Source organism: Aspergillus fijiensis, assembly GCF_003184825.1.
Source record: "Aspergillus fijiensis CBS 313.89 unplaced genomic scaffold BO72scaffold_24, whole genome shotgun sequence".
Lineage (NCBI taxonomy): Eukaryota > Fungi > Ascomycota > Eurotiomycetes > Eurotiales > Aspergillaceae > Aspergillus > Aspergillus fijiensis.
Window position 1 is genome coordinate 91,646 of NW_024469000.1, and position 19,519 is coordinate 111,164.

The following is a 19,519-nucleotide window of genomic DNA, read 5'->3' on the forward strand; positions in this document are numbered from 1 at the left end:
CTGGAAATCCTCTGCTACAAGTCAACAGTCTGTTGCATCAGTTGGACTTATGAGATTCAGAAAATGAGATTCAGACAATGGGAGTGCGTCGGACGCAGCGAAAGCACTTATACCGAGGATTTTGATACCTTGGCCTCATCTCGCAGTATGCTGCCAATCTTGGCTGAGCTTTTGTACAACAAATGCCCAAGGCCACCCATTCTCAGCCTCGGTCCTGCGCAGAAAATCTAGTAGGCATGTCTGAGCCAACGGGTCACGGATCCATATACCGCCTGCGAGTTGTGCTGTCAGCTACCGTCTCTGAGCAAGGAGCTTCACAGGTGACAACGATGGCATTGTCCAGGATATGCATGTCTTACAAGCGCAGAGTGTATGCCCTGCCATAATCCGCAGCGCTGGGTCGTTCTCTGCCGACAGAGCTATGCCAAATATGACTTCAAGATTGAGGATAATCTCGTCCTAGAGGATTATGAGTCAAGGTTCTATAATGGCGCTTCTGTAGGCTTCTATAACAAACCTCGATCATCTGGATGCCCTCTCGAAATTGCGGTGACGATTGTAAGGCCTGAAGTTCATGCTGCTGGAACAAGGCCTTTGCTATGGAGATGTATTGTATCGCAGCAGCTAGACTTAGTATGTCAGCCCTAGAGCATAAGCCGGGAAGGCCTTGAATCATACCGTGCAGTGAATTGGTGAACCAAATGAACGGAAAGGGCCTTCCACGTCCAAAATCTGGCCTCGAATAGTGTAAAGGCTTGAACGTATCTGGTCTCGTTGCTTCCCAAGTGCCAATTCGCTGTCTCAAAGCACTCCCATCAATCGCTTCTATGTGCATTGAGTTGTTCGCCTCGTAGCAGTAGTTGATCGTCTCAGCGAGGAGCCAAATGGCCTTGTGCGTCCATTCTCGGTCATCCTGAGTTGTCCTATGCTGCCATGCATGGTATAGCTTCTCTGCAAATGGACTCAGAGTCAAACGCAAAGGTCTTTGATACATTAGAGCGAATTGTATATCCTGCATCACGAACACCCAGAAAGAGGCTTCTGCAAGTCCTCCAGATACTGCGCAGTCCAGTTGAGAGCTGATATATACGGATCCGGCGAGAAGGTGACTCTGGAGGTCGTTTGAAGGGCTGTGAGCTGTACATGGTATGTGAGCATGCAGTAAATACAGCGCAACCAGCCCGGCTTACAGGATATTTGCTCGAAGAACCGCAATATTACGGTGGAAGTAAGGAGTATCTCGATGCTGATGCCAAAGTCTCTATTCTCCAGGACCGACTTGAGAATTCGGATGCAACGTTCATGGTATTCATCGGCAGTCTCCGGAGGTACTGCATGATTCGTGTAGGAGAGGTGACGCGCTGAGATGGCAAGACACGCGTACAATAGGAGAGGGTGTGAAGGTGCTCGTTCGGCCACATCCACGGAAAAGTGACTTTGGTCATCGCAAACGTCTAGCTAAAATTGCTGATTAGCTGAAGTTCCAGCGTAGTACATGTGGGACGAGGTAAAGCACCCAGGGACCGAGTGTCTTCCGGAAATATCGAAGGAGGAAAGCTTCGTTGAAATTTCGCAGCTTCTGCGTGCTGGCGAAATCTGGAGACGGGAAGGCTCTGAGCGGGAAAACCAGGCGCTGAGCTGAACGGGCTCGAGACGAGCCTGCGACTCTCGATGAATGAGGCGGATGCGAGGCTGATGATAAATGTTGTGCCCCGTTGGGCGATGGAGGAGAGTTTTCGGGCGCATGTTTCAGATCGAAGGGCGAACCATCGAGGGGCACCACGCGATAATCTGCCGCTGTCCGATCCGTCTCATCTTCGAAAGAAACTTCATGTGCCGTTCATCAGTGGAAAAGGCCTTCTTCATCTCCAGTAGGAACAAACCTTGAGTTGGAAACGGAACCCACACTTGATCGGTTGGAAACACGAGGTCGCTTTCTCCGTATCGCGGGGGACCGCTAGGTCGCAGCGAAGGGTTCTGGCCATGGCGAAAAGTGACTTCTTCTTGTCTCGTAGGCGCAGGTATGCACTCTCGTCCCGATCGTCGACAGCGAAGGCACTGGTCCTCGGTCTTATCACCTGGTATCAACATTAGGGGACGTTGAGCTGGGGATTCTTCTCGACTGACAGAGCTTGGTCGAGAGGGGCTTGAGGAGGATTTACATTTGATATGGCGCTGACGGCACGTCAGACTAAATAGAGAGCAACATGGTTAGAATGACGATTCGATAAGCACAGCATCAGAGCGTCGAAGAACAGCGCAAATATAACTTACCATCCCCTCATCACGTTGTGCTCAGATTCAGTGCTCGGGCTGACAATCGCGATAGCCCTGTAAAACAAGCCAGATCAATAGCCAGACAAAGCCATTGGCATGAGGTATTAAAGATTTAAAGAGTAAGACCGAACAGCAGCAGCAATAGTCCAGGCCTACTAAGATGCAGCTAGAAGGGTGACCGCCCCAGCAACAATGATTATGATGGGCAGAATAACGTTCAAACGGTTAATTACCCAACAGAGAATGGTTCGTGCGGAGCGGAGCTCGCCATGGCCTGCAAAGTGCAAAAGCAAACTAAGAAGTGGAGGAAAGAGGCAAAAGGGTAAAAGAAAAAGCCCTATATAGATGAAGATTAAGAGAGCCGATCCCACTTTTAGCGTGAACACTGGAGCCCAGCATCATACGGCTCCCGAGGTTCGTTCAGGGGCACATCTCTAGACGACCTTCTCGATGCCTTCTCACCAAGAGAGGGGAGATGACAGCCCACCGTGCTCTACCATCTTGCTTTCCTAGGTGGGTTTAGGATGACACAAGACAGAGCTGCAGCAGATGAAGCCATCCGTTGCCTATTCCTTAGTCTTGCTGTTCTCCGACAAGCGCAGGGCGATTAGCACAGCCGCGTCTGATCGTTGCCCGAAGCAGAAAATACTCGCAAGCTAACTTGGAAGGGCACCCGCACCGGAGCGTTTCGGTTCGAGCTAGTGAGCAACATTTCGGCACTTTTGACTGCACTTTTCTTGTCCTGAAGTCCCGTTCTTCCTTTAGCATTTGGGATGGAGGCTGGACTTGCTTGCTGAAATAAGTATGGTCTGCTATCGCCCTAGGAGGGGGTCAACCTGACAGCAAGCCACAGGAGGTCTTGGTGGCGCTTATCGGCACCGAGTCCCCAGCATTGCCAATATGCATTTTTTTTTCTCCGAACAAGAGTCATCCGTCTCCCATTCATCGGGCTTTTCACTGGGGATTCCGCTGGCATCCAGCTAGCCGTCACGGTGCAGCTGTGACTAGCTTTGTGATGTGATTGGTGAGTGGTGACATATTCCTGTAAGGTGCAACACTTGTTCACACAAGACTGTGGCGTATGCTTTGTGATGCATCTCACTTGCCTGACGAATGATTCATCCCTCTCAGAAATGTCGGGATGTTTGTTTGTCTCTGGTTCCAATTGAATGCCGCGCGCAGAAGTACAGTACCTTTTTTCTTTTCGTCGGTGGCGCTTCTCCGTGTTTGACGAATCAGGCGATTCGGAATGTTTCTCCTAGTAGAATCATCTGCAGGAAGAATATGACAGACGGTTTTGTTCTTGCGCCAAGAGAAGAGATGAGTATGAGGGTTGGCAGCACATTGCGGCAGGAACCCGTCTCGAGCGAGACATGGCGATGGTGATGAACAGTGTAGACCTTGTGCAGGGGCCTTAATGGCAGTGCTATGATGCTTGTGAGCTTCAGATATCAGCCGTGCACAATAATCGGCCGCATAAGGGGGCCAAAAGGTAGGTGAGGTCAAGATGCTGACAGAAACAACCCTGATGCCGCTTGGCCTAGGCCAGATTCCATCCGAGTTAGGTTTGGGGTGTAAATCAACAATGGAGCCGAAAGCTACGCGAGCCAATTGACAGGTGGATCTTGTTCCAGACCCATCGGAGGGTGACCGAATCTGGGCAAGTAGCAAGTAGCAAGTAGCAGCAGCACCCAGTACAGAGTAGTAGCAGTAGCACGACTCAGTTTTGCGAGCGAGAGGAAGTGAGGAAAGGGCTAGACCAGGAGAAAGGCTTGATCATGGGACAATCCAAGGAAAGTGTGCATTTGTGGCTGGCTTGCATTGCAGATAGGGCGGGCCATGCGAGTATCAGTGCAGATGAACAATGATGAAGGTGAAGAGATAGAAGGAGAGGAGGTAGAAGGGCTGAAGCGGGATGGAATGGATTTCGTACAACTGCCTACTTGAATGCAGCACTTCAAGAGAGAGGATGACTAACTGGAGTGTAGTTCACTTAGCAAAGTACGGGGTATTAACACAGTCAAGGCCATCGTACGCGCACCTCAGGCGGCAGGCAGGGTAGCTTCCTATTGGGGATATGCGGGGGCAAGCAGTGGTAGTTACCTTAGTTAGTGGTAAGTAGTGAGTGTCAGGTGATTTTTCTCTCCCACTAATTTCTCCGCTTCGATTACCTCATTGCTGTAGCTGCTGCTGCAACTCCTGCCAACTTTCACTTGACCTGCTGATATTCTCCTTGCAAAACAGCCATTGACCTTCCAAACTGGCCTGAACATCCCTGCCTCTTGTCCAGCAGTCCCATCTGCTTATCACCACCGTTGTTTGGCCGTCACCCCGAGTCAGAGCTGGCTGGGTCTACGGGCCGAAAACGGGTCGACTCCACCGTCAACCAGCCATCATTTCCACAGCCTGTCTCTGGCGATTGTGCACATCAGCTTGACGATACTTCGGATATAGGTATACAGTACTTCGAAATATATATATTGATAGACGAAAAGCGCCCAAGAACGGGAGGTGCTGAGGTGTATCTGCGCAGGTACAGACTCGACGTTTTTCATCTGGAATGACACTGATAACTAACAAGACAACCAACCAGCTAGAAATGTCTCTCAACCGCGTCTCCTACTTGGAGTCCTGGGAACAGAATCCAGCTGCATTCCGTCGCCAGCCCTATCAAGATGACTCCGATGACGAGGAAAGCTATCATGATCTCCCGGAGCCCTCGCTGTCGTCTTCATTCCAATCCAACATCAGTCGCCACTCTTTTAGACATCGACTGAATTTCAACCCGTATGCAGGACCAGCATGGGGACAGGCCACTGTGGATGAGGCTACCAGTGAGCAGAACCCACCTCTCCAAGTCGCCTCACCCAAGATCAGTACGCTCAATGAGGTTGACAGAGAGGGGGCAACCCCCGAGCAATCTGCGCCGAAGTTGCAGGAGTGGATCGGTGGCCGAGAGACTACGGGCGCGTTTGAGGTAAACCATGTCAAACGCATTGGTAAGTGTTAGACTTTCATGAACGGCTTCAAAGCCACCGTCGTATGCAGTGCAGTACTAATGCACTCGCAGCGCAGGTCTGCGTAGCAGTGGTATACTGTCTACTTGCGGCGGGGATAGTCTTCGGGTTTGCGGCCATCAAGCCGGTCTTGATCAGAGAGGGTGTCTACCGGGACCGGTGTTCGCAAGAAGAGCTTGATAACAATTCCGACGTGTGCTACGGACAAGAGCTTCGGTACGCGCTTCAGACCATCCATTCCTTTTGGAAGACCTAACTAAAGTTGTCTACAGATTGAACTTAATGTTCACCATCGCTGCAGTCGCAACCAACGTCTTTGCTTTACCAGTAGGAACGATTCTCGATACATACGGTCCGCGCGTCTGCGGCATCATTGGCAGCGTCTCTCTTATACTGGGCTCCTTGCTATTTGGACTCTCCGACCAGCTTCCCTTTGACGGATACATGCCCGGGTACCTCTTCCTTTCTCTAGGTGGACCGTTTGTCTTCATCTCATCGTTCCATCTGTCAAACACCTTCCCGACCCGCTCGGGGCTCATCTTATCGACTTTGACAGGCGCATTCGATGCCTCCAGCGCCCTTTTCCTTATATTCCGGCTTATCAACGAGAGCACAAACGGCTGGCTCAGCTCGACCAGGTTCTTCCTGCTCTATCTCATTGTCCCCATTTTCATCATCACTGCCCAGCTCACTATAATGCCGACGACCTCATATAAGACGGCCGGCGAACTTGTGCAGGAAGCGCATGCTCACATCGCAGCCGAAGCCACGGACCACGTCGACAACGCTATCCAGGACCGCAATGAAGGCGAGCGCCAACGTAACGACCGTCGTCTACACCGGCAGAACGTTGTCAGCCAAATTCAAGACCTTCTCTCTTCCCCCACCCTTCAACCACAGTCCTACGATGACATCTCCCCGCTTGAACGCCCGCTTTCTCCCGAACCCATGCCCATCCACATCGCCACCACTGAGTCAACCACCACGCCCCAGTCTGACAAGCCCCACACCGCCGGCGGCGTTTGGGGCGCCCTTCATGGCGCCTCGGCGCTCACGCAGATCCGCACCCCCTGGTTCATCCTGATCACCCTCTTCACTATCCTGCAGATGCTCCGCATCAACTACTTTGTGGCCACGATCCGTCAACAGTACACCTACCTCCTCCACTCCTCGGACCTCGCCGCGACTCTCAACTCGACCTTCGACATCCTCCTCCCGCTGGGCGGGCTCGTCTCCGTTCCCTTCATCGGCACCATCCTCGACTCCGCCCGCACCCCCTCGGTGCTGCTCACCCTCGTCACGACCGCCACCCTGATCGGCATCCTGGGCTGCATCCCCACGGAGGGAGCCGGCTACGGCAACATCGCCCTCTTCGTCCTCTACCGCCCCTTCTACTACACCGCCGTCTCCGACTACGCCGCCAAGGTCTTCGGCTTCCAGACCTTCGGCAAGGTCTACGGCCTGATCATTTGCCTCGCCGGCCTGGGCAACTTCGCGCAGGCCGGCCTCGACGCCCTGACCTTCACCGTCTTCGACCGCGACCCCACCCCCGTCAACGCCCTGCTGACCATCACCACCTTCCTGGTCGGGGTGGCGCTGGTCACCTTTGTCAGCTGGCAGGCCCGCCGGATGGCGGCTACCCGCGGGAAGGCCGGCGCTGCCGCCACGAATGGGACCATGGAGGTCGCCGAGAGTGGTCTCAGCGTTCCCGGCATCCATGACGGCGTGGACACAAGGGATTGGGGCCGCCAGCAGCAGCAGCAGCAGGGTGAACGCGAACCGCTGCTCCGACAAGGCAATGACACATCTGCTTCCTACGGGGGCACTAGACCCTGAAAAATTGACGACCTTGATGATGATGATGTTTCTTTTCACCTACTACGGTAAAGAGGAAAAAAAAACCACAGGCGGCTCTTTGTTCATCTATTTTTGGTTTCCCCCCGCTTCGGTTTAGCCCGGTCCAGGGTCACACAGCGTACATCTGCAGCATTAGTTCTTCGCCCCAGAGATGTAGTCTTAGCCCAGATTCCTTATCCCTTTACATTTGTACATGATTTGATAAAGAATGTATATCCAGCAGCATCACTAAGAATTACTCGGTCATCAAACTCCCGAGGGGTTTCAAATTAGGTTGGTTGAATAAATCTATATATCACAGTTCCACGTGGGAAGGAGAAAAAAAAAAGATCGAGATCCTGTCACAGCAATAGGGCGAGACAATTGGAAGAGATAAGTAAAATGAAATAAGGATGAGGCGGCTAAAAGAAGTAGTGGTTATGTGAAAAAGAAGGGGTAAGAGGTCGATAGCAATATTGCGCTGGAATGGTCTCTCTCTTTGCGCGCTCATGCTTTTCGCCATGGTCGTTGGCTGCGTCGTAACCTTCGTAAAGTCGTATAATATACTTACAGTTCAGGAGGGCAGGGGGTTGCGGGGGAGGATTCTGTTTGTCCGGCTCCCTGAGACGGTGTTCATGGTCAGGACTTCATGTTGAGCCGATGAGAGCGGGCGGTGAACGAATTGATGAATGTGGAAGTGTAGAAGCCGGGAGGAGAGCATCGTGAGATAGGTGTATGCTTGGGAAGAGTCCCCGTGGTTCATGATGTTGAGGGGCCGGACTGCCTCACTTCAAGCCACAGTTTGCGACCCCCGCGCTCACAGGCCCGGTCGTACCAGAGCATCACACGTAGGACCTTTCGTGCTTCGTCCCAGGTGTGAATGCCATGGCTTCCGGCCACTTGACTGATGAGCTCAACATACCAGGCGCGTTCGGGCTGGTCTTCCGCAGCGATACCGCCGAGGATCAGCACCCAGAAGAGAGCGATACGAGCCTGTGGATGGTCCCAGGAGAAGGGTGCTTTGGAGATGTGCAAGGCTTCCTGAATGAGCTTGGCAAGTTGAGAGAGGGGTGCACTCTGGGCTTGGAGTGGTAGCACCACGCCGACACCGAAGATGAGACCGGTCAGCCGGCAAATCTCATACATGACCTCATGGGGTTGGTAGTTCGCAAACCTGTCGAACTGGCTCACTGCAGGGAGGGAAAGGAGGTTGTAGTGCACCCGATTTCGTTGATCCGATAGCAACGAATAGTCAGGGTTGTGGTGCTGCGTTGTAACGTGGGCCTCAACAAGTTCGATATACGCCTGCATGCCGTAGAATACCTCCAGCATTTCTGATGTGAAGCCGATCTCCCGCAAAGGACCAAACCGACGCTCGACATCAGCCATGCTGTAACCCAGCATATCCTGCATTGTGAGACCTATCCGCTCTCTGCGCAAGGGCATATAATCGAACACAGGCGGCAAGAGGAACGTGCTGCAAGTGACGAGATCGGAGAAACACAGAGTAGGTGCGAGTCCGGGAAGAGTCAGGTTCTCAAGACCTCCACGCATGTTAACCATCTGAATTAGACCTCTGATATGCACAAGGTTAGGCGGAAGACTGCTATAGATGTCCAACCACTGCAGGCGTTGCATCGGAGCGGTGAAGGGCAGCTTCTGGCCCTTGATATGCTCGTTGTTGGCAACGTTGTGTGCCATGCAAATGACACTCAGAATGACCGCATCGCACATTGCCCGAGTGGGATCGCTGACCTCCCGCGTCACATTCCGGATGGTTTCTGCCTCGCATAACTGCAGCATTTGCTGCTCGGAGGGTAGGAAAGCATGGTGTGGAATCGTGCCTTTCAGCCATTGGACTCTTTTGTGAGATAGTGAACCGAAGACAAACGCTGTGAACAAGGTCGGGTCGGATAGTGATAGTGGAAACCAATTAGTGCTAGCCGGACTCGAGTCGTTGCCGGGTGAAACGGGGGTGAGGCCGGGCCACAGGACCTCAAGGCCTATAACGAAAATGTTAGTATGATGGACGTGTAGCTACTGCAAGACTCACGAACAATAGTATTCAGAGGCGACAACTTCATTCTTCCCCATGTTCAGCAGGTTCAAAGGATGTGTTTGGAACGGATCGAATCGACCCGCGCCGAATGTATCAACATAGCCCGGGGCGAGACATGAGAATGACGAAGTCGTTGTCAATGCTTGAGATGCCTCATCCGACCCTGAAGAACTTTTCCGTGTATTTGACATCCCGGATCGCGACTCCTGCGGTGAAGGCCAAGGAAATTTGTCCGGATAGGATCGCTCGACATCATTCATTATATGACCCACCGGACTCCGGGACGATGATCGGAGAAGTTGCTGATTGACAGGATTCGAGGACGTAAACTGGGTTACAGGTGAGGAATCATGCGCATACTGACCAGGAAGATGAGGCGGGGGCGACGGAGAGGATGCGACGGAGGAGCAGAGCGGAGAAGTGGCTGGAGGCGTCGCATATTGTGATTCCGACGAACCGGTCTGATCAAAATATATAGCCGACCCCTCGCTGGAGGATATGGATTGGCGAGTGACACTGCGACTGGTGGTGGTAGTGGTGGTGTTGGCGCCAGGGTTGGGGTGGCAGCCAGCGCTGGGATTTGGACAGTCCGGGACAGTCGAACGATCCTTGGTCTGGTCCGAGATCCATTTGCCCACATGGGCGCGGACGAGGCGCTGAATCTTCAGACGCTCATTCTCAGAAGTTGGACGCGCATTAACGAAGTGAATGGCGTCCCTTTTGCGTCCGGAGGTGGCACGTTTGGTGGAAGTCATTTCTCCGAGGTCAGGAGTACAGGTATCGACAGAGACCGCAATTCAGAGCCGAAGCCAGGAACAGCATCCTGTAGCTCCAACTAGGCTAAGTGTACACGAATATCGATGGCAATTAATCCTTTGATAGTAGCGCCACAAGGCAAAAGTTTTGCAGGACAGATGGGGAGGACGAGATTAGGAGGAAGGTTGAATCGAGATCGAGACCGGAGACCGAGACCGAGACCCGAAGAGCAGGAAGGAAAAGTGTGGAGGGGAGGGGCGAATAATGTGGTGATTGGCGAGGGTCTAGATCGGTAGCGGGAAAACGAATTCTGCAGGCGGTGTTGGATGTGGATATGGAGGAACTGACGGAAGGACTGAAAGTAAAGAGCGAAGGAGGGTGTCAAAACAAAAGATCTCAAGGAGGACGGAGGGGAGAGGGAGAAAGGAGGGGGGGTGTGAAGAGGAGAAGAGAAGGGGAAAAGGGAAGAGGAAGAGAAAGACGACGAGGAGGAGGAGGAGGAGGAGGAGGAGGAGGAGGAGGAGGTAAAGGGAATGGGCGTTGGAATTGAGCTGAGAGAGGGAAGCAAGTTAAAGGGAGGGAGCAGGACAGAAGCCGAAGAAGCCAAGCAGAGAGCGGCAGGATCTCCTGTGACGATCGCCCGATCTTCAGGTTCTGCTGTTCTTCTTCCTTCTCTTCTTAGTTTAAGAACAACCACAACTACAACCACTACCACTATTTCCAGCCTTTCTCAACTTTCTCAACTTTCTCAACTGATCCTGCCAATGTTAAGGTCTGCCACCAAACTCAAGGCCTAATGAACAGGCTTATCGGCACAAACCCACAATGTTGAACCCACTTAAAATGACAAGAAGATCACGACAAGAACAAAGTTTAGAGAAAGAAAGAGACAGAGACAGAGAGTAGGAAAGAGAAAGAGAGAAAGAGAGAGAGAGAAAGAGAGAGAGAGAGAGAGAGAGAGAGAGAGAAAGAGAGAGAGCGCGAGAGGTGAGAAAAGATAATTGAGTCAAAACATCTCTCATGGTTACATCCTCGCATTTCATTCAAACTCTTTCTCCTCAAATCTTCTTTTTTATAGTCCTCTCCCACTTGAAAGAATCAATTGTACCCTTCTCTCGCATTCTATCCCTGGTTCTTCAAATCGGTCGGGTCGTTTTTCTTCATCCCAGGGTCTGGACCCCGCGGAGCCACCGGTTGATGCGGGGGTAAAGAGAGAAAACAGTGTCAGTTCCGAGACTCGCGCCGCTCCGTTCGCTTCTTCTCGACCCTCGGTCTGTTGTCGAGGGGTCTGGGTTCAGATTGGAACCCGACAATCATTATCTAGTAACGAGCGTGGACTGACACTGCTACTGCGCCAATTGGTCCTCACTCGGACTGTCACAGACAAGTGATTGACTTCATCCCAATCAGCCAATAATGAGAGTAATATGACGGGCAGCAAAAGGACAAGCCGACAAGTGATCCATGGTCGGGAAACGAGATGTCAAAGTTACCAAGGCAGCTACATTGCGGTCCATCCGAAGAACCAATGTTCACATGCACATGTGTACGACAAGCCACAAGATCTACTCAGCCAGTTTTCGGTACATGCCAAGGAGCATGCAAGGATTCGTAGGTGTGTAAAGCAGAAGAAAATCGCCCATCCTGTGGTTCGCTCTACAACAGGAATAAGTACAACGAGGTCTTGAATGAGATCCAGCAATTCACAGATAGGCTCTCTAAAACATGAAACCAAACACTGGAAACTCAGTCCAGCTCGATCAAGGGGTATCGTCCGCCCTCGCCGGTCAAAGGATCCTGATACTGGTCCAGCGCCGCCTCAACCGCCGCCATATACCCAAGTACCTTCTCCTCCTGCCAGCGCCGACCGACTACCTGCACCGCCGTCGGCAATCCTGCCATCTTGGTAGCATCGTAGTGCTTCCAAGCCCCGCGAGAGAGTGCGCCGTCAGCTCCCAGCTGCTTGAGAACCTTCTTGTACGGTCCGGGTAGAGCATCCTTTTTCGCATCGACGTGCGACACAGGCATAACACCCGCCGTATAGTCCAATAGGTTCCAGAGGAAGGTGTATCCACAAGATGACACCGCATCGTGCATGGCTTTGTGTGGTAGAGCCGGGGTGGCGTTTACAGGGCACAAGATGAAATCGTACTGCTGTGTCGCGCCATCCCACCAGGCGTGCCAGGTGGCACGGAAGGATTCGCGCTGCGCGGTGAGCTTCCAGAGCTCGGCTGCCGATTTTGGGCCAAAGGTACGAATCAATTTAGCCCACTGGACGTCGCGGCGGATGTAGCGCACCCAGAGGTAGTAAAGGTACCGCAGAGGACGGGGCAAGTTAGAAATCCGGGTAAGTTGATCTGCGCCCGGGTCGGAGGGTTCGAAACTGTGCAGATGCGAGTTGAAGGTGACGCAACCATCAGAGTTCAGAAGCTGCGAGGCTAGATGAAGCCCTGTGAACGGGTCTGCCGTGACTGGTGGCTTAATCTCCGAAACTGTGTGGCCGGCCGCAACAAGAGCAGCGGTTGTCGTCGACAGGGCACGCGCAATGGCCGGGGTAGGGGGAATGACGCCTATGTGTGATTAGCCAGTGTCAGCCTGGTTGGTTCGGATGGCTATGCCGATCCACTCACCATCGCTAGTCATCAATCCGATTCGAAGCTTCTTAGTCTGGGCCTCCTCCTCCTCCTTCTCCCGCCAATAGATGGGATGAACCGTGTAATCATACTTCCATGGCTCCATCCCCACAATGGCTTTTGTAAAGTAAGTCAGGTCATTCAAGGTCCGAGCCATGGGACTGAAGACACTGGGAACGCCTTCTTGACCGGCCATGCTGGTGTGAACGCCAACCTTCGGCCACCGCCCAGTACTGCAGCGCAGGGAATAAATACCACTCCAGGCCGCCGGGACTCGAACAGACCCGGCAACATCAGATCCGATACCGATGCGGCCGCCCAACGCCAACAAAGCACCTTCGCCCCCCGTGGAACCGCCAGGAGAGTAGTTGGGAACATGCGGGTTGAGGCACGGGCCCCAAAGAGCGTTGGCTGACTCAAAGGACAACAGGGTCACGGGCAACGCGGTCTTGGCGTAAGGCACAGCCCCTAGAGATGTTAGCCACGGCGTGCTGCAGCAGCAGTTCCGTCGAGAGAAAGGCCATACCAGCGTCTTTCAAAAGCTTGGTCATCGGTCCATCTTCCTTGTATGGCTTGCACGCGTACTTGGTGTATCCCAGGGTGGTATCAAACCCTTTAATCTGCAGCGAATCCTTCAGAGAGACGGGAATTCCCGCCAATGGTCCTTGGAGGTTGACTTCCGACTGGACCCATGATTCAGCTTCGGGCAGAAGCAGCTCTGTCACGCAGTTGGTCTTCTCATGGGCCTTGACGGCTACTTTGCCGTAGGTGCGGAGAACATCGAGGGGTGATACGGATTCCGCGTGCACCTCATCCACCAGCTCTTGTATCGGTTTGTTGATGATAACCTTATCAATCGCTGTGAAAGGGGCGTGATATCCTGCCGGCAGTGATGCGAATCTTGCTGCTCGCTCCCTCCGCTTGAAATCCCTGCCGCGCGATTAGTATCCAAGCCAAGGCGCGGTGATTCTCACATCAAGTAGTGTGTACTGTACTCATGACCTCGTGAAGAGGCATGACTGACTTACCGGAGGCGACGGTATGTGAAGTAATCGAATGGGGGAAGCATGATGAGACGAAGACTCTTTCCGTCACTAGAGTCCACGAGAAAGGAAGAGTGTACTTGCACGAGATGAGGAGAAAGAGTGAAAGCAAGGAGGATGGGAAAGGCGGCCTTTTATTATTGCGGGGAAGGACGGAGGAGATGCGGAGACATCGTAGCGATAAGCCCGCGCGCGGGTCCCGCTGATAAGCGTGGGGACCGCCCAAAGCTCGGATGCAGCTTGCGCTCGCGGCTGCCCATTGACTTGTCCATCCCAGGATATTTCTCGGATTGCATGCCTATGTATGACGCGAGCACCGCGATTCCGAGCTCAATTTTGACCGTCATCTTCAGCAAGCACATAACGCAGGGAGCAGAATCCCGATCATGAGTTGCTGATGGGACTACTGGCGAACCCGAGCTACGTAGTGGAAATGACCGATAAGATGCCGGCAGCCGGCGCATGGAATGCCACATTGGGAAAGTCCATGCGTGGACTCGACTTGAATAAAGACGCGGCTGGACTTTCCACTGCGATACAGTCTGAACGTTCCCCTTTTTAAAGAATCACCAACAGGAGATCACACCACAAAGCGAAATCAGCAACTACATGTGAATGCAACATTCAACGTAACGACACTTATCACAACGACGGTTGTCAGCTATTTGGGGATATTGCAACAGGACCAGCCCCAGCCCGCCGCCACAAGGACGAGAGAATATGAGAACAAAACTGAAATGAGGCCCGCTCATTCATGCCTAGCTAGAAAGCACATATCCACAAGATACCTCTCTCCTCGACCCAGATCCTTAACCCTTTATCTGCCGCTACCTCAAGCTGATCTCGACGTCTCCCGTAGCCAGTGATGAGCATTGAGCCAAACGACCACCACGATCACGCCAACAACAAACAGCGCAATGAGGAAGAATATCAGAAAGCCGCAGAGGATGGTTCGCTTGCGTTTCCTTTCCTGGCCCTTGATCCAGTTATCCCTGTGAGAACCAGACGATCAGCATACGAGACAAGCAACAAGACTCTCGGCGAAAACTTAGAACAGGAACAGCGAGACAACATACGACCATATAGTGACTTCCTTTTCCGGGGTGGTAGCCTTGGATTCCTCATCCAGGTGGATGGCAAGGGAGAAGCGTCGCCAGAACGCTGGGTCCCGATTTTGAGCCATCTTTCGTTTATTGATCGGTAGACATGGGCTTGAAGCGTGATTCGAAAGGGTCGAACGCAAGCAAGGTCAAATGACAATCGAGAGGACGGGGCCGATGGTCGACCTATAGTGCACAATCAGCATGAGCTTCAGCAGCTACGAGGAAAGAACGTACCTGGTCACTGGCCCTTGGAAAGAGCTTCGAGCTGCTGGTCTACGCGAGCTCTGCAATCAAACACAACAGAAAAGAAGCAATAATCAAAGAATAGGAAAAGGAGAGGTGTTGTTCGGTCAAGTTGAGGCTCGTAGTTACAATGAGAGACAAACTGATGGGTCGTGTAGGAGTAGAATAGAGATCTGGATATGAGAGGGATCGGAGCGAGACCAGGCGACTACATTGTTGTTTACTTAGGGGAGGGCATCCAAACAATGGGCCCCGTTACTCGGAATCCTATGGTTCCAGGCGGGAATGGCAAGAGGAATGCAATGAGCGTCCATTGCAGTGTCACCTCCCAATTATTGTTTGGAGATTTCATTCTGACAATTGTCATGACCAATCAGGGAGTAGGAATGGGTCATAATACATGCAGGTATTTCCGGGGGGGGGGGGGGGGAAGAATGCCAGTAAGCAACTCTTCTGCACAACCTAAGAATAGAGTGATTAGCTATGTGAGTACACAATAGTTAGATACTACACATACATAGTAAAGTTACCTAGTAGGTAGCATGTATCTACTTACTTACTGTACAGTATTCTGTACAGTTATTATTTTTATTATTATTATTATTATCGTTATTGATTGACCCTTCTTGACCCAGTCAGCCCACTGATCTTCTGATCCAAGGGTCTCCGAGTGCCACAGGGGGCAAAACTATGCATCTTGTTCGGGCGGATCATTTGCAGCCACTAACCTAGACGGAAAAACACGCGGTGATCTCAATGCCATCAAAGAGCATCCGTATGTACTCATACGTACAGTAGTTAGTCACCGTAGTAGTTAGCTAGCTATTAGCGAGTTAACTGACTGACTGACTGACCCCTGGCCCTGGTTCAGGCATGTGATGTAATTTATGCGCCTGTGAAGTACCTGCGTCCTCCGTACCACCCCTAAGTCTCGTGCATCTTGGTGGTCAGCTATAGTGAAGTGGGTATTACTCAAATTATTCCTGATGAACTCGTAGAATGATGGCAAGTTGACTTGATTGTGGAGGTAGGGGGGAAATGTATGCCTTAGGTGTCGATAGGAATAGAGGCCCCATGGTTGAGCAGCCGATCCCCGAATCATCAACCACCACTCACTCCTCGTCAGTACTTCCCCACTTCTTCTCTCCCATAAACTCTCCAGGCTCTCTCCCTCTCTCCTCTTTCTCATCCACCAAGCATGAAGAAGCACTCGAGGCAAAGTTTACGCAGACAAAGACAAGACAAAAGCAAAAAAATGATTGATGACGCATGGTGATACAGCCGTGGAATGTCCGTCATTGTACGGAGTACTCCCCTCCCTACTCCCCCCCTTTCGCTGCTTGTCTGGTCGGTCACCTGCGGGGGGAAATCATTCACCCACTCATTCAAGTTTAGTAGTCTACTCCGGAGTAGTCCCTTCAACCAGGTGCTGTGGTAGGTATACTACTGTACGGTACGTACTCGGAGAATCTCGACTGGCTGGCTTGTGCTAGTTCTCCCCAACTGGGCTTCATGCAGCATCATGGATCTGGTTTGCATCGGCTCTCGTCCAGCGTCAAATCCCTCCGTTCTCCACCCTCATTCGATTCGTTCCGCGTTCTTTACAGATGAGGCGGATTGAGTTGTCGACTTCACACTCTTACAGTGCCAACAAACAACAGCATTGAACCATTTTCTCTCTTTTGGGCTCCCCCGCAGTGGAGCATCAGCGAATGGGTGCCTGACCGCCCGGGCGTTGCCTGTCATTCTGAATTGACTGACCGCGCACTAAACCGGATTCAATGCGCCAGGCGGATCGCAAGGTGCTGCTGGCCGGCCTGCAGCATCACTCATTCACTCCTTCACGCACTCACTCACCTTGTCGCTCAGTCTGCTGAACTTCCCTCTTCAGCCTTGCCCCTCCCGCTTGCTTTCCCCTCCGCATTCTTCTACCTCATCGGTCCCATCGATGCTCCGCTCATTGTTTCACTGCTGCTGCTGCTGCTGCTGCCAGATGTCCTTCCCGTGCGCCCAATCCCAGTAGCTAGGCCATGTGTTCCGCCCATGATCCGGGCGCGAGTTTCTGGGGAGTGTTGATCAACTCGGACAAGAGTCCAGCCCCGCTCCTTGAACAGCTCTGTTTGGAAATCGCTCATAAAATTGTAAGTCGGAGCTTGAGACACTGTATGCGACCGGAAAATCAAAGCTGAATCTTGGCTTCTCAATAGTCGTCATTCGACGATTACGCAACGGCTGATCTCACGCCCGAACGCCTGGCCTCTTTCTACCGCAAGGTTGGCGGAAACTACGATGTGCTCTTCCTCCAAACTAAGCCTTCTGCTCTATCCTTTATCTACCAGCGTCTCGGCTGCTTCCACAGTATTCAACCCACAAACGATGCATACAAACCCCCCGCAATCCCCGCTCTACAACCCAACGGCTTCGTACGATGGCAAACAATCCAATTGCTCCTAGACCCGGACGAACATTGCCGATACCTTCAGAATGCGGTCGAGCTTTGGGATATTGAAAACCCTAGCGGCGGCACATTTCCGAAGACGATTCCCCGCGAAGCCTTCCCCGAATCGCCAGACCCAGAAATGGTGGATTGGCACGAGACAGTCAGCCGACGGTTTGAGATGGACTATGTGAAGAAGAACATTCTCCGTGCATCGCCTCCGAGTTTTGGTACCTACCACTCTCAATTCAGTAATCACCATAAGGACGAGGCTCCGTCCCCCAAGGAGAAAAGAACGTTTCCCAGTCGCCGCAAGACAACTGCGCAGCGTGCCCATGTCGCTCCGGAAGAACCAGCACCTTCGAGCCGTCATCAAAGGCGCCGCAGCGGGGAGGTTCCCACCTCATCCACGCGTCGAGTACAATCCACTTATTTCAGTCCACCGCCACCTCCCCCAGAATTCGCGTCGCCCTCACCTCGGGCGCCCTCGCCACCAATGTGGGCTAAGTCGTCTCCGAAGGCCCGCGGACGAGAACGCGGGCCCACCTTCTCGCGCCCAGTCAGCCCAACTACTGTGCCGGGTCACAACCCCTCAGATGCCTCGTCAGAGGATTCAATAGCTGCAGCACAAGAAGCGGCCAACCGTTATAACAACCGTCATCTGCGTCCCTCGCATTCACACAGCTCCCATGCCCGTCGGCATTCACATGAAGCGTATGCACGGAAACCCCCGCGTGATCTCTCTCCTGAAGCGCAGCGACGGACCTATACCCACCGCGACACGTTGAACTCTCACTCAGGGCGACCATATGACTCCGATGGGGGTCGCAGAACCCGCCCGGCACGTGCATACGCCGAAGAGCCAATCATGCATCCCCGGACCCCGGGCCCTGTCTTCTACGAGACTGCCTTCAACGACCCTCCCGTCATGCCGATCAACCAAGAACTACCTCGATATTCCCATCCTCATTCTCATGCACATCCACCACCACCACCACCTCGTTATATGAACATGAACGGTACTCACCCGTACGTCGGACGTGCCCACCCTGACAGTGACATGCGCGTCCCTGTCGACGAGACTCGTCGAAGTTACCGAGCGTCCAATGCAAATTCAGGATACCCTAACCCCGGTGTCTCCGACCACACTGCGCGTTATTCTGGGAGAGATGATGGAGGCGCATACCGATCACCGAGATGGGCCAACCCTGTTTCACCGCCCACGAGGGGCATTCCAGTGGGTATGCCAGACTACCCTGTTCGATCGAGACGGTCTATGTATGATCGATAAAAGGTTGTTCGGGACTTAGACACTATCTCCCACTTCGCGAGGGCTGTTGTTTCTCTGACTGTATAGTTCTGAGAAGTAACCTTGATCCTCGCCACAATCAACCACGGTTATATTCGGAATCTACTAACATTACCCCCTCTCCTCCAGTCCAACCTTTATCTTGCACGATGAGCATTGTCAGGCATAGCAATATCGATATTGACATTCGCATTGGCGTATGGCAAAGAGTCATAAAGGTTCATTTTCGGTCCTGGGTAACAGAGCATTTGGGCTTGTCTGCTTTTCTTCACGTGGGCGCTTGGTAATCTTTTGATATTACATATCCCCTCGTTTCCTCTCTCTTCCCGCGTTGAGCTGGAGAGGACCCACCACTTCTATGATGTCACGACGTTACGACAGTATAAGCTTATGAAATCTGCAAGAGTAGAAAGGGCCCCGGGCGCTGTTAGGTTTGTTATACTCTATCAATCTGTTATGGATATTAGCAGAGTAGAAGACAGTAGTACATTTTGTTGTACGTGGAATATGGTTATGACAATGTGCGGTGCTTTCTATCCCCAAGGAATGTCAAGAATATGTAATAATAAATAATGTGTAGTGGCTCCGGCAGACGGGAGGTATCTGAGGATTGTCGATGCCTACCCACCGGCAAAGGCCTGAAGGGCGATTAGACCCCGCGTCGCATCTAAGAGCTGCCAGGCTATGAGTAATGAGTAAACAAACTTGTAGGGTATAGGCCTAGCTGCGTATCCTGACCGGTTAGGCGTCAAAAGTAGTAGCTCTAAACCAGCAAGATCTCCACCTAGTATGTAGTAGTAGTAAGG

The 19,519-nt window shown here is 52.4% G+C and overlaps 6 protein-coding genes across 6 annotated transcripts; 2 read left to right on the top strand and 4 right to left on the bottom strand.

Annotated features, from left to right (window-relative positions):
- Positions 1-94: 94 nt before the first annotated feature.
- BO72DRAFT_110878 (Zn(II)2Cys6 transcription factor) lies at positions 95-2,567 on the bottom strand. The gene is made up of 9 exons (XM_040938947.1): positions 2,275-2,567; positions 2,163-2,191; positions 1,884-2,078; positions 1,517-1,827; positions 1,191-1,458; positions 679-1,137; positions 518-624; positions 360-459; positions 95-272 (listed from the first exon to the last, which is right to left on the bottom strand). Exons 1-9 carry the CDS (start codon positions 2,283-2,285, stop codon positions 136-138), a joined length of 1,617 nt encoding a protein of 538 aa, XP_040801093.1. The 5' UTR covers positions 2,286-2,567; the 3' UTR covers positions 95-135.
- Positions 2,568-4,473: 1,906 nt separating this feature from the next.
- On the top strand, positions 4,474-7,411 carry BO72DRAFT_429237 (putative MFS transporter Fmp42). Its single transcript, XM_040943067.1, has 4 exons — positions 4,474-4,810; positions 4,875-5,276; positions 5,348-5,510; positions 5,567-7,411. Exons 2-4 carry the CDS (start codon positions 4,877-4,879, stop codon positions 7,128-7,130), a joined length of 2,127 nt encoding a protein of 708 aa, XP_040801094.1. The 5' UTR covers positions 4,474-4,810; positions 4,875-4,876; the 3' UTR covers positions 7,131-7,411.
- Positions 7,412-7,771: 360 nt separating this feature from the next.
- BO72DRAFT_110956 (uncharacterized protein) lies at positions 7,772-10,211 on the bottom strand. The gene is made up of 2 exons (XM_040938948.1): positions 9,188-10,211; positions 7,772-9,133 (listed from the first exon to the last, which is right to left on the bottom strand). Exons 1-2 carry the CDS (start codon positions 9,942-9,944, stop codon positions 7,890-7,892), a joined length of 2,001 nt encoding a protein of 666 aa, XP_040801095.1. The 5' UTR covers positions 9,945-10,211; the 3' UTR covers positions 7,772-7,889.
- A 1,128-nt stretch (positions 10,212-11,339) lies between these two features.
- Positions 11,340-13,647, bottom strand: BO72DRAFT_509753 (putative acetamidase; the record flags this gene model as incomplete). Its single annotated transcript, XM_040949345.1, has 4 exons — positions 11,340-12,515; positions 12,576-13,046; positions 13,105-13,508; positions 13,607-13,647. The coding sequence occupies 4 exons, from the start codon at positions 13,645-13,647 to the stop codon at positions 11,692-11,694; spliced, it is 1,740 nt and encodes a 579-aa protein (XP_040801096.1). The 3' UTR covers positions 11,340-11,691.
- An 806-nt stretch (positions 13,648-14,453) lies between these two features.
- BO72DRAFT_496417 (uncharacterized protein) lies at positions 14,454-14,804 on the bottom strand (the record flags this gene model as incomplete). Its single annotated transcript, XM_040948626.1, has 2 exons — positions 14,454-14,613; positions 14,698-14,804. 2 exons carry the CDS (start codon positions 14,802-14,804, stop codon positions 14,454-14,456), a joined length of 267 nt encoding a protein of 88 aa, XP_040801097.1.
- A 1,857-nt stretch (positions 14,805-16,661) lies between these two features.
- BO72DRAFT_111236 (uncharacterized protein) lies at positions 16,662-18,927 on the top strand. The gene is made up of 3 exons (XM_040938950.1): positions 16,662-17,108; positions 17,175-18,698; positions 18,772-18,927. The coding sequence occupies exons 1-2, from the start codon at positions 16,998-17,000 to the stop codon at positions 18,693-18,695; spliced, it is 1,632 nt and encodes a 543-aa protein (XP_040801098.1). The 5' UTR covers positions 16,662-16,997; the 3' UTR covers positions 18,696-18,698; positions 18,772-18,927.
- Positions 18,928-19,519: the final 592 nt, after the last annotated feature.